The 13,095-nt window shown below is 33.6% G+C and overlaps 1 protein-coding gene across 2 annotated transcripts in view; it reads left to right on the top strand.

Moving 5' to 3' along the window:
- Positions 1-13,095, top strand: part of HBS1L (HBS1 like translational GTPase) — a 61,445-nt gene that overhangs the window by 8,082 nt on the left and 40,268 nt on the right. Inside the window, exons 4-5 of one of the 2 annotated variants that reach the window (XM_040550973.1) lie at positions 215-409; positions 1,058-1,564. In XM_040550973.1, coding sequence (XP_040406907.1) covers positions 215-409; positions 1,058-1,564 — 702 coding nt within the window. The remainder of the gene's footprint in view (positions 1-214; positions 410-1,057; positions 1,565-13,095) is intronic. The other variant, XM_040550974.1, reaches the window with a different exon arrangement.

The raw sequence follows: 13,095 nt of genomic DNA, 5'->3' as shown, positions 1-13,095 counted from the left end.
AATTGTACGTTAAGATTTTTCAATTATGAGACTTTAATGAATATATAGTAGTCAGTAATATGTTCCTTGTAGTAATAGTTGAAATGAGTCAAATATTCTCCAGGGTTTGGGGGTAAAATTTATCATGGTAAGAAATCAGATGCATGGTGTTTGTAGGCTGCTCTATTAAGACTTTATTTTGTGCCAGTTTATAACAGTTATTTGTCTTTTGTAGCCCGTGTTAATTCATGCCTTGATCAAATGAGAGAAGTTTTGGCAGAGTCTGTACCAGAGCAAACAATGGTGCAAGCAGTACTGGATAGTAAATTTGATGTACAGAAGGCCTTGGATCTTGTGCTTTCCCAAGGCAGTAAGCAAAATGTGAAGACCCACAATGAGGATGCTATGGTTGTAGGAAAGACGACAAAAGGTATACTAATATTTAATTGTTTGGATTCAAGATGATTCATTTCTATGTACAATTTAATTTTGGCTTCACAAGCTGTGAAGGTGATTATTGTTGCATTAGTAATTTATTGGAAGTTTTAAAAACACCAACTTCTATTTCTGTGGTCTAAAAAGCATTTAAAGGAAGCAGTAGCTTTTCTTGAGTTGGAAGTCAAAACCTTAGTGTCGGCTTAAATTCTGACTGTAAGCAACCATCTGCATTTCACAGTAAATTTCTGTATTCTAATGTAAGACTTAATTGTGTGAATACATTTCCTAAGTTGTACTTAGTATTTGTTTGGTGAGCTGATATCTCCCATCCCAAATGCCTCCTTTTTTTTTTTTTTTGGTAATGTTTATATAGTAACTATCGTGTTTTTGTTTATACTTTAAATCTTCATAACCTTTGCTGGCATTTCTTTGCTGATTTGTAAAGTTTCTTAAGTATTTCAGTAGATAACCATAATTTAATTGTAGAACAGTGGATATATGTGAGTAACACTTAGTAATTAAATGCCTTTTCATGTTTCTTCTTGATTTTTGTTGCTGCTGTCTACTTAAAAAAAAAAAAAAAAATGGATGTTTCATTGTGACTGCACTTCCATCTGAAAATTGGCTATTGTAAGGTAAGGAGACTTACTTTGTTGTCCAGAAATATTTATTAATAAAGACAGTTTCTCTTGTGCAGTAGAAAATGCTGCTGACAACACCAGCAAACCTGGGCTTGGAAACTTGACAGCCAAAGCTGGTTCAGCTTGTTACTCCTTAGTTGCAAATGACAAAATGCTCCTTAATGTTAAAAAATCCAGCGTACCTTCATCTGAAAAGAAAGGATCAAAATCCTCATCACTTGTTCTGTCTTCTTTCAGTGATGATTTGTGTAAAGGATCACTTTGTGAGCCTGTGAATAATCAGGCAGAGAATCAACTACCAGAAAGTGCTAATGTAATAAGTTTGATTCCTGACAGTGAAGATGTTTGCTTTAGCATAGGAAGTAACCCATCTGGAAATTCTTCCTTTAAGAAGTTCAAAAGCAAGGAGACACAGGACTTAAAATCCTTGCTGATGCAGAATGTGGCTTGTGATTCTCTGAGTCTTCAAGACAGCATTCCTCTTGTTTCCTCAAATGTTTCTGATGGTAATAGTAATGCAAATTTTTATAGTCCTCCTTGTATATCAAGTGCTTTAGGAAAATTGGCTCTTGATAATGAAGTCAGTCATACTGCAGATAGAAAGAATGAACTTCTTGAAAATTTTTCTTCACTTGCGCAAAGTAGAAAACAAGAAAGCCCCTCTTCACAGATGGCTGCTTTGCCGGTGTTAAGGTCTGGAAGTACATCATTGGCTGACTTACTTCAGGAGCACCAGGAAAGTAGTGCAAGCCACTGTTACTCTTTGGCTGATCTTTATACCCAGTCAACAGCAAGTCTCACAGATAGGAGTTTGGGAGCATCATCATTATCACAACTAGTAAGTCAAGCACAGACTTCAGGTGGGATGCCAGAGTTAACAGGATCTTTGTCTTCGCTAGCCCTCTCTACAGTTTCTCCACTGAAGGAAGTTGAGAACTTATCACTCTCTGATTTAATAGCAGAGGCTTTTGAAGTAGATAATACTCAAGAAAAAAAGGACGTCTCCATGCTCAGTGTAACTGATTTGAGGCCCTCTAAAAGAACAAACATTGATTTAAGTGTCCTTTTAAAAAATGCAGATGCATCTGCAGAACAAAATGTAGTAGGACAGTCAAATATCTTAATTCCTGAAACAAAACATTTAAAAGTAAAGCAGGGAAAAAGTTCTGGTTTTGCTAAAACGAATAAAAAGATCAAAAGAGGGCTTACTTCTAAGAGGCAGGACTTGTCTCTTTCATGGGTGAAGGCTCTGTGTGCAAGACCTTCAGCTTTTGCTTTAACCTTATGTCTTCGTTATCCTCCAAAAGGATATAAGCGACACACAACTGGTATGCACAAAGCTTTCCTATACAGTAGACAAGTACAAGATGTAAAACCCAAGGAGATTGCTCCTATAACAGCCATAACACCGTTTGACTTCAAATCAGCATCTCCTGATGATATTGTGAAAGCTAAACAACAAAAAGCATTTACAAGACAGTAGTGCAAAGAAAAGTGAAATAATTGATGTTTATATCTTGGTATATTGGAAAAAAAAATAGGACCTATTTATAATCCAGAATTGAATTTTTAAACTTTTTAATTGACATGGTAATTCTCACTACTAGATTGGTAACAAATTTGTATGTGAACTTTTAAGGTGTTGCACTGAATATTTTTATTTTTGCCTAATTTTCACTGACAATTTAACATTTTTAACTTTTATGAAGTCTTGAACTTTAATATATAGATAATTCATGTACAAAATTTAGTAAACACTCTTAGACTTCTTGAAACACCCTTCTAGGTGTGTGTGTGTGTATATAGTTGGGAAGAACACTGAAGTATTTTTGTAAACAATTTAGTTTTGCTATGTGGTGTATAGTTTGGGAAGTGGGAACCTCAGTTTATATTACAACTGTTCTATTGAATATTCTTAAAGCTAAATATTCTCCTAAGGTATGTTACTGAACTACCACTCGTTACTGATTTATTTCCACTCAATGTCGCTATTCTCTTCTGTCTTTATTGTACTTAAAATATTACAACAGAAATACCTTCAGTTTTTAAAAACGTCACTAACCTCAGGTTTTGATTAATGGTTGTAATAGGACATGTATAGTTTTTGATAGGACCAAATTTGTAGGGGAGCAAGTTAACAAAGTTAAAATTGCGTTCCCCACTCTTTCCACTCTCTAAGCAGCTGTGAAAATGTGATTTTTTTTTGTAGATAAATACCTGGCATGTGTTTCATAAGAAGTTTTAGTAGATTCTACAGTTTATTCTCAAGTATTTCAGAAAAGTATTGGAATAACAATTCTCCTTTCAAATTTAGCATGGAGTCTTTGCTTAATGGAAAAAAAAAACATTTTGGGCAAAACATAGGTGTTGTTTGTATCTGCCTCTTGCATGTTTTGAAGAAAACTCCCATATTAGTGAACGTGTGTTCTTTTCTACTGTTGGCACCCATCACTGTTATTTTAAAGCTTTACACTGAAGATCAGAATCAGGACATTTTGGACTTAATTTTTTAGCTGGTTACCATATTCCGATGCCCTCGTTAGTCAAATTAGTAACTGCATGTATGTATCAATTTTTCTATTAGTATACATTAATTCTTTTAATATACTTCCAGTGTCAATGTCAGTGTTTTAGATCCTGATCAGCAATATGTGCAATAAGGGTACTGCTGCAACTAAAAAAAGAAATAAAATACATTTGTATACTCTACTGCCATACATTTATCCCTACTAAACTCGGCAGCTAGTATGGAACAGGAGATAAAATTTTAATCTATTTTAAATCTAGTTTTCATTCAGCATGTTGTATCAAAAAGAATGCAAAAACTGAGGCTTATTCTTGACTTCAGGTTGCACTATAATTTTCTTTCTAAATCAAAACAAATATGTTCCAGTGCTCTCAGGTACAGATTTCATGTTCTGTATATTTTGATCGTTCATCTAGTCAATACTAGCTGTTGTCTTTTAGGACTATGTTGACTATGTTATGTTGACTTTTAGGACAGTTTGACCTCTGACCTCTTGAATAAAATTGATATTTCTTATCCTTACTAATAAAAGTTTTATCTAATAGCACTGCTGCAGTGTTTATGTTCTAGGTTACATGTTAAATGTAGCTGTCTGTATCTGTACTTAGTTCAAGTGCCTTAAAGCATTGAAGTGTAAGTAATACAATGCAGCATACATACTATGTTCTCATAAGTTCATCAGCAGGAACAGACTTGATATGCTTTCTTCACCTTTTTGTTGAGGATCTCCTTTTCTCCATAAACTAACATCCAAAGAGTTTCTGGAGCCTTCTTGGTTAGTGTCACGTGCCTGTTCAAGATCTGTTGTGGAGGTCTGGCTGCTACAGATTGTACATATACACTATTTGCTTCATTTGTTAGTCTTAACAGCAAATTCTGATTTTTGAACAGCCTTAAATACTTTTTAGCAATCTGTTTATCTGGAGTTAGTCCAACTATTAACTTCATACTGCTATAAAGTTGAAATGTATTTTTCCTGCTGAGGCAAAATGGCTTACTTGGAGAAGTTTAATAATTAAAGTTCAAATTTTCCAAAATGGTTCATGTTTTAAAAAATATAATTTTCCTACTAGAAAAAGTAAAGTATTAGTCCAAAGCTTGATGTAGGCATGTCTGGCTATACAATGAGATGTTTTTGCTTTCTTATGTTCCAAATACTATTTGGGCTCTTATTAAAAAATGCATGTTATTAGAAAACTCTACCTACAAAAATGTTAATTTTATTTTTTCCTTTTAAATCTTCTCTTGTTCTTGTTGAACTTTTCATTGTTGTTGGTCTGTTTTCTCATTCCCTTGACTGCTGTTCTTTGCCTCAGACTTCTTAGCATTTGTAATAACTTCAGAGCCAAATACTGGATATGTACCAAGATGTATGTTACATGGGTTCATTTGGGTTGTATGTACAAGTAGTAGGTAGCAATGTGTAGTACTTGGAAATCAGTTCTGGCATGGGTTTCATGTAGATTAGACTTTGAACAAGTGAGTGAAGCTAAAGGGCATCAGCATTATATGTTTATAGGAGGTCTTACTATGGGATTGATACCTTAGTAAACAACTTTGGATCTTGTTTGGTAGCTAGCTTTTCATATATAAATATTTTTTCATTTGCACGTATCTCAGTGTTGTCAGTGATGTTGAAGAAGCAGTACATGCTGTTCAGTGTATAAGGAGGGGGGAGGGATTTTTTTCTTCAGTTTGTAATACTGAATCCTGAAATGAGCCTTGAATTAGTACAAACCTGCAGGCTGAGCACTGCAAAGCTATGTGATGGATAAACCTGAATTCCAGTGAATTTTCAGCAGAGATTTATTTCAATGTTTGCAAAATTTTATTTTTTTTCAAACCAAAGGTAACATGTTGTTCAAATGAAAAAGGTATTTTAATAATTTCCTTAGTTATTCATTAATTTCCCTGATATTTTCCATAATGAGAACCAGGTTTGTTTTATCAGTGACAGTTTAAATTGTCCTAGAATTACAATACTGCATGATACTATCGTATATGGTATTTTTACATAAGAGCTCTGTTCCGTCTTTGCACTGAAGTGTGTCTGCCTAATGAACATTAGATTTAGTTGTCGGTCTGTCTATTTTGTGCTTAAAATAATAAGCTTATTTTATTGATTTGTGTATATCTATTTTTTCCCACTGTTTTGCAGCTAGTATGTGTTTTTGTCTAATATGAGTTAGCTGTATTATTTGTTTTGGAATTCACGTATTTACATTGTAAAATATTTGTGTCTATGTTGACAAATACAGACATGCAAAAGATAATATTTAAGCTACATAGACCTACTGCTGGTGTTGGACTGTATACTCTTAAGGTATTGTGTACATTAAATTTATTTTGTACGTATTTTTTAATTAAGTGGCTGCTGAATATTTTTTTATATAAATTTGCCTTTTGGATATTGCTTTATGTGCTTAAATAAAATGTATATTCTGAAGTACTGACTTAATTACAATTTCTTGTTCTTCTACCTACTAGAAATGGAGTTGTAATTTAATGTTCTATAATGAGTTTTTCTGTTGTGGAAACAGACTGCAATTCTTATCTAGGTTTGCACAGCGTTATTCTTTTCATGGAGGATTCTTCAGGAGAAAAGGCAAAAACTGGTATATGCTAGTGCATCTTCAGATACTGTATTGGGGCTCCAATTGGCTTTTGGTTACAAATGGGTTTTTGAAGTTAAGATCATCTTAATAGCATTTTCAAACCTTATCAGGGTCTTAGAAAGGAAACGATATCAGTGAAAGAAAGAAAAAAAGCTCTAAAAAGCTCTCTAATACTAGCTCTTTGTTATAGTAGAAAGTCAAGCTACTACAGCTGAATAAAAAAAAAAAAACACAACCTTTCTGAATACATCTTCCATTTTTCTCTTTTAAGTTTCTTTTTCTAGCTGAACTTGTTTTGGAAAGTTAGGGTAAATTGATTTTGATTTCTATCTGAACTTGTTTTGGAAAATCTGGGCAAATTGAAAGTCAAAATAAAATACGAGAAGAGTAGGAAAATAACAGCGCCTGCTGGGATATCAGAAATGATTGCTGCAGTGTATGCTTTGGACTGTGATTTTAATATAGTTAGATTATTTTTAATCACAACAGAAAATGATGTTTTTTTCAAAGTATAGGATATTAGAAGCATAAAATTCAGATTTTAAAACCATGACGTTAAAACTTCACATATCTAGCTTTTATTTGTTATTCAGAAATAGCTATATGAGTAATTTCTCATTGAATTGTTCAGACAATTCTCAGGATCTTAAACTTCAGAAGCAGCCAGGTACTTGAATTTCTGGAACTGTTGTACAATAATATTTCGAAGAGACTAGCTGGTACAGAGAGTTAGTCTGTGTAATTTTGTGTTCTGACTTTTTTACTCTAATCATGTAATTCAAATACATTTTTCAGTAATCAACAATTTCTGAAACTCAAAACGTAAGCAAAAAGTTTCAGAGCAACTACTACTGCTGCAAAAATGAATAGCTATGCGAAATTGTATGAAGATAGGGTATGAATTGTTTTTATGGAGTATAGGTAGTTAATTACAGTACCTTTTACAAGGGCACTAGTCAAATACAGTCTTCTGTGTCTCTGAAATCTTAAGTGTTCAGTTTTGCAAAGTTCTTGTTTAAATATTTTTTATATTAAATGTTGATTATGAGTTGGGGTTGGGAAGGGAAAAAAAGCAAAATTTCATCTCATTATAATTCACTAACTATTGAAAGTGGTTGCTTATCTGGTTTTGTTTCTTTGAGAATTGAGGTAATTTTTAATTGATAACATCCTTTTTTTTTTTTCTGAAATACAGACAGTTGATAAACTCTTAAGTGGATTTTATGTTCAATTCACAATGTTCGATCTTCTGTTTAGATGATGAGGAAATGTCATTACTCCAAATTATCTATACTTCTGTGTGCTAATGTTTTTGACATTACAGGATTTTTCCGTGGGGATGTAAGAGAAGTTTTTTTGTTTGTTTGTTTGTTTTTTTCTGAAATGGGTGTGTTTATTCTCTAGTAGAAAACATGGATGAAACAACAATCAAAGCCACTGGCGATTTATTTACTTTTCAGCAGCTCTCTTGTGCTTCCTAAATCACTGGATATAATGGGACGGTTTAATGAGAATGGGTCTGAATTTTAGTACTGCTGTACTCTACAGCAATTGAGTAATTGCTCCTTTGCGTAGACTTGTCTTTTGAAGTACTTTTTTTTTTTTTTTAATAACCAACAGTTAAAGCTAATTACAATTTGTGAATTAAGGTGATTTTGGGAAATGAATGATTCTTACAAAATGGTCCATAAGTTTCTGGTGTCTGTGTGGCTGCAGAAGTATGTTATCTGGTTTGTGGAAACATTATATTGCATACTTAAAAATGGCCTGCTAGAAACAATAGTCTCTGACTTTAGAGGCATGTCTGTGGTTTGATCAATTAATAGATTTTGATATTTAGTGTTGGTAAGATTCCTTTAGGAAGCAACTCATTGCCCTTCTCTGTTCTGTTAATAAAATGAATGGGAGATGACCAGAACTTGTAAAGTGGTTGTGGGCTTCAGAGATTAAAATAATAGATTTTAAAAGAGAGTTCATGCTTAATGAACAACTTGCTAAAAATTACAGATTTATGAAGACACAGTGCAAACTGTGTATAATGAGAATACGGGTGCTCTAGAGAAGGGTTTTTTTTTTTACTAGTGAGGTATTCATTTATCACGTCAATAGCAGATGAAGATGGACCTTCTCTTCATATTTCAGTTGGCTATCTTGAGTCTCCTTGCATCTATAAAATCAGAGTGAAATCTTAGTGTTTTTTTTTGTTTTGTTTTGTTTTTTAGGTGGTGATGTTCTTCACATACATAGCATTAATCAGGTGTCTGTTTTTTTTCTGAGCAGTGACTGCTTAGTGATATTCAGAGATTCCAACTTGAAGTGCGCTGTTGCAGTATGTTTGCTCTCACTATAGTCAGAGAAGCTGCAAAGTTCAAATTTCTCAAAAATGTTTATGTAAAAATGGTACCTTCTTAGTCAAAAGGATCTGCATTCTGTGCATATTTGTTTAATTTCTGTTTGCTTTTTCTGGCTAAACTACATTTTCATTTCTTTTTACCCATGTTAGTATTTCAGAACAAATACAGATACTGGTGAGTGAGCTAGATTCTATTCCATTTCAGGCACTGTTAACGGAATTGTTAACCACTTTATGACACTAAGATTTTTGGTTTTAGTGATGCATGAGCAAGAAGGAGGTCAGATCTCTGTAAATGTGCCATCCTTGCAGGAAATAAAAAATACTGTGAACTGAGTATGGTTAGTTTGATTGGTGGTAGGTAGCAAGGAATATAGTCTTTTTTTTTTTTTTTTTTTAATGAAGGCATTGTCATAGTTGAACTCTTTGGGGGCGCTAGCTATTTTGTATTATGGTTGTTTCTCAAGACTAGCAGGGGCCTTTATAGGGCTATATGTATAAATACTTGACAAGAAACAAGTTTTGCAGTAAAGAGGCAAAATTGAAAGTAAGGCACCGGAAGTTGAAAAGCCTTACTCATGATGTGCCAGATAATCTAGGAATAGAATGCAGGTCTCAAGCTCAAGACTAGTTTTCTAAATACTGGACTGTACTGCTTTGTGGCTGTTAACAAGTGTGTATTTCTTCACTGGCATTTATTGCTGATTTATGATTTTTATTAATAGTGCAGGTATTCAGATTATTGACGTAGTTATGAAGACGTTCTAGGCAGTTTCAAGAATACAGCCCACAAGCAAAACAACTAGATGCTTAGCTTGCATTTTGTTAACATTGTTTATCTTTCAATTTTCTAGAATTCTTTCTTCGCCTCTCCTGTATAAATATCTTCCTTCACTTTTGCTTTACACCAAAAAAAAAAAAAAAAGAAAAAAAACATGAACGCTACCATAGTGTGTAATTAATGTAATTAGCTTTTTCTTTTCAGTCGGTTGAACTCAGTAAAGTTTGGTTTTGATCCATAATGATGGGGGTTTCTCAGTCCAAGTACAAATACTTGTTTTGTCTTCTGGCTTTATAGCCAGAATATCAGTTGGACATTGATATTAACAGGTAATTTTGGTCACTTCTGCTGTGTTGTTATGGGCAGATGAAGTTGGGGATCTTACTGAAAAAACTCATGAACTGATATTTTTCAATTTTATTTTTAGGGACAATTCCAAAGAAATCTTGGAGGAAAAAAAACATTCTGAAGTTTAATGGTGATGTCCAGTATATTTTCACTAGCCAAGAAGAAACCCTGAGGTTTTACTTCCACTTACCATGCATGAAAATCAGTTGGCTGTGCCCATGTGGCCCAGAAGAATTTTTTTCCCCCAACTTCTATTGGCTTTGCTAACTATTCAGTAATAGCAGTTCTCAAATGCCTGCTAAGCCTATTGTACTTAGTGATACTCAGGTACTGCATGTATTCAGTCTGTCACAAGGAGAATATGTTCTTTACTGAGTGGAAATGTATGAAATCTCACATGACTGCTGATAGATCTTAAATCATGGAAAGTAATGAGAATTTAAGACTTCCGTGTTTTAGGTAAGAAAAATGTATACACAGACTTTAAGAGAAGTTACTGAATCTTGACATAAGGTACTGTGTGGGTTTTAGAAAGGAAGTGGCTTATTTCAGGGAAAAATGTGTCATCAGCAATGAAAAGCTTTTTAAAATCCTTTGAGATACCTCTTTGAGCTTCTCCTTGTATATATTGTACACCTACACTGGAAAAAGTGACACTCCAGGCGTTTTCTGAGTTTTCTTTTATGGTCCTTTAACACTAGCATGGTTTACCTTTTTCAGACAAAGTATACACCAATGCAGAGTTGATCATTTTCACAATTGACTACATCATGTATAAAAGTTGGGTATTTTGGTTGGAAACTGAGAGCTTAGACTAAAAATGGTTGTATCCTTTTTAGAAATTCGTGATTTCAGAAGGACCAGAGATCCTGGGGAAACAGTAGCTCTACTTGTTCTTACAGTGGCCTTCTATTATCAGTCCTTTCAGATTATGGTAAAGATCAACCACCATTTTCTTTTTTTCGGTGTCTCTAGAAGGTAAAGTGAAAAATGTACAAGAATCTCAGATGTGATTGCTGGAGTGCAAGAAAGGTATGGTTGGAGTTACAGTTTTTAAAAATCTTGTTAATTGAAAGTCTGCAAGGTAATGCACTCTTCACTTCCTATTTTAGTAAAACATACATTTTTCTGTCATATACATAACAATTTGTCGTATACGTGAATTTTCTCTGTTAACATGTGAGAACTATATATCTGTAGATTCATTGTTAGTGTTGAAGGGCAGTTTTCTTCTTAAGAAGATCATTGGAAAGTCAATATAGCAGTGGGCGCAGTAAGTTGAAGTTCCTTCTTTCCTTGTATTTCTTTTTATTCTGGGTGGACCATGTGTCTAAAGTTGTTTAATAAACACAGACAGTATTGAATGTCCATTATTAATATGTCAAGGTTTTAAATACTTGGTTTATATAGCATTGGACTGTCATATTTGGATAAATACGGTGCTGAGAACACCAGTCAGTCTAATGCTGGTTCAGCATGAGCATTCTGAATAATCAGAATCATTAGAATATGAGGCAGGCTGTCTTGAGGAATTCATACTACAATGGTTAAAAGATGTAAAAAGTTAGAAAAGAAATAAAAAGTTGTTTTCATCATAGGATTCTGAAGTTCTGAAAAATGGTTGTAGAATTATGTACAACTCATATGAAAACTATATGGTAAATACAGAACCTCGTCTTTGAAAACATAACTTAAGGAAATAGTCTTTCAGAAATTAAGACTACAGAGACATCTCATACAAGGACTAATTTATTATTTTATACATTTTTATCAGGTCATTGATCAGATTTTTGTATTGTCTGTGAGAATTATTTTTTTTCTAATTAATTGAATTGACAGTTAGTGTTCTTCAATAATAGTGAGTGTTCAGCTTTACCGTTCCTAACGAACACTTACCCCACAGCAGGAAACAAAATTCAGGGACACTTGCTTTAATGATCTATTCATTTAAAGGCAGCTTAATTAGATTATTTATATTTTATCCCTCTGTTTTCTGAGGTAGAATACTGTTCTTTAGAGACACTCTTTGCAGCATGTATCATTTAGCAATTCTAGGGATAAATGATTGCTGCTGTAGTGCTGTTGTATTATCAATTTAGAAGTTGTAACTTGCCTGAAGTTTGCATTTGAGTACTCAAAACAAGGGTGTTGACAAGACTTAGACAGTGGTATTTCACAGTTGTACAACAATACATTTCAGCTCTATAGTTAACCTAAACATTAGAAGTATTAGTGTATCAAATCCAAAATTGTCGGAATAAAAGAGGCAGTTTAAAATATAATCAGTTACCAACAAAAAGGAGCTTGAATTCTAATAGGAAGCACGTGTAAAAATTCAGAAATGAAATTAAAGGGCAAAAAAAATCCTGCAAAGATGTTAAAATACAAGCATAAAATACAACATTGCTTTCCAATGTATGTTTTATGCTAGATATCTTTCCCTGCAAAAGCTATCGTTTCTTCCCTGTAAAATTTACGTTATCAATACCCGCTGTATCTCTGTACTGTCTTCTGGATGTGTTTCTGCAGTATCATAGATTTGCTTATTATATGTGGTTCAGTATTGTTACAAAACTTGTTAGTCAAACTCTGCCGTATTATGGCATCAACAGAAATTCTGCCCACTCACTACTTGTGTGCCTCTGGTTTTACCCAAACTGTTTTGTCCTTGGGTGTTAAAATATTACCCCTTTTTAATCATCTTCCTTGTGTATGCTTTCATGATACCATGATTCTTTCATGATGCCTGACACATTTCAGTGTTCAGAGTAGACAGTTACAAATGCTTTCAGTCCCAGGTTCTTCCCTCCCTTCCCGTGACATTTAAAATTTGCAGTCAGAATCTCTGGTAGAAATTTATGCTTAAAAAGCCATAAGCTTGGAAAAGTAGGGTTGTTGGTAACTTTAATATAAAAGATACCTGTGTGTGCAGAACATGTGATGCCCAGTTGACAGAGACTGTAACTTGTTGTTGCTTCAGTTCTTCCATATTTTTACTGCATTTAAAAACTCATGTTAAATGGAAATTTTATATCTAATTAATTCCAGAATATGAGTTGAAGTTGTTTTGGGTACTCCTTGTTTGAGTCCTTGTTAACCCCTTTTTGTGGTTTTAGAATCACATTTTCCTATTTTTAAAGTTTTCCTTTTCCCTATTGCTGGCCTGCGTAAACAGGAAAATGACTAACTTTGCTTGTCAACTAGGCAAGATGGTGAAACTGAGTATACGCAAAGTGCTACTGAATGCGTAAGTTTAAAAAAAAAAAAAAAAAAAAGGAAGAGAATTGCCACTTGAAGATTTTAAGTAAACATTTTTCAAGGCAAAAATGTGATTTGAATTGTATGATTTTAACGCTATTTTTCTGGCAATATACATATGCTAAGAAATATTGTGAGGTTGTGGTTGCTATCTG

This window comes from Cygnus olor, chromosome 3, assembly GCF_009769625.2.
Source record: "Cygnus olor isolate bCygOlo1 chromosome 3, bCygOlo1.pri.v2, whole genome shotgun sequence".
Taxonomy (NCBI): domain Eukaryota; kingdom Metazoa; phylum Chordata; class Aves; order Anseriformes; family Anatidae; genus Cygnus; species Cygnus olor.
This window is presented reverse-complemented; position numbering and strand designations above follow the sequence as displayed.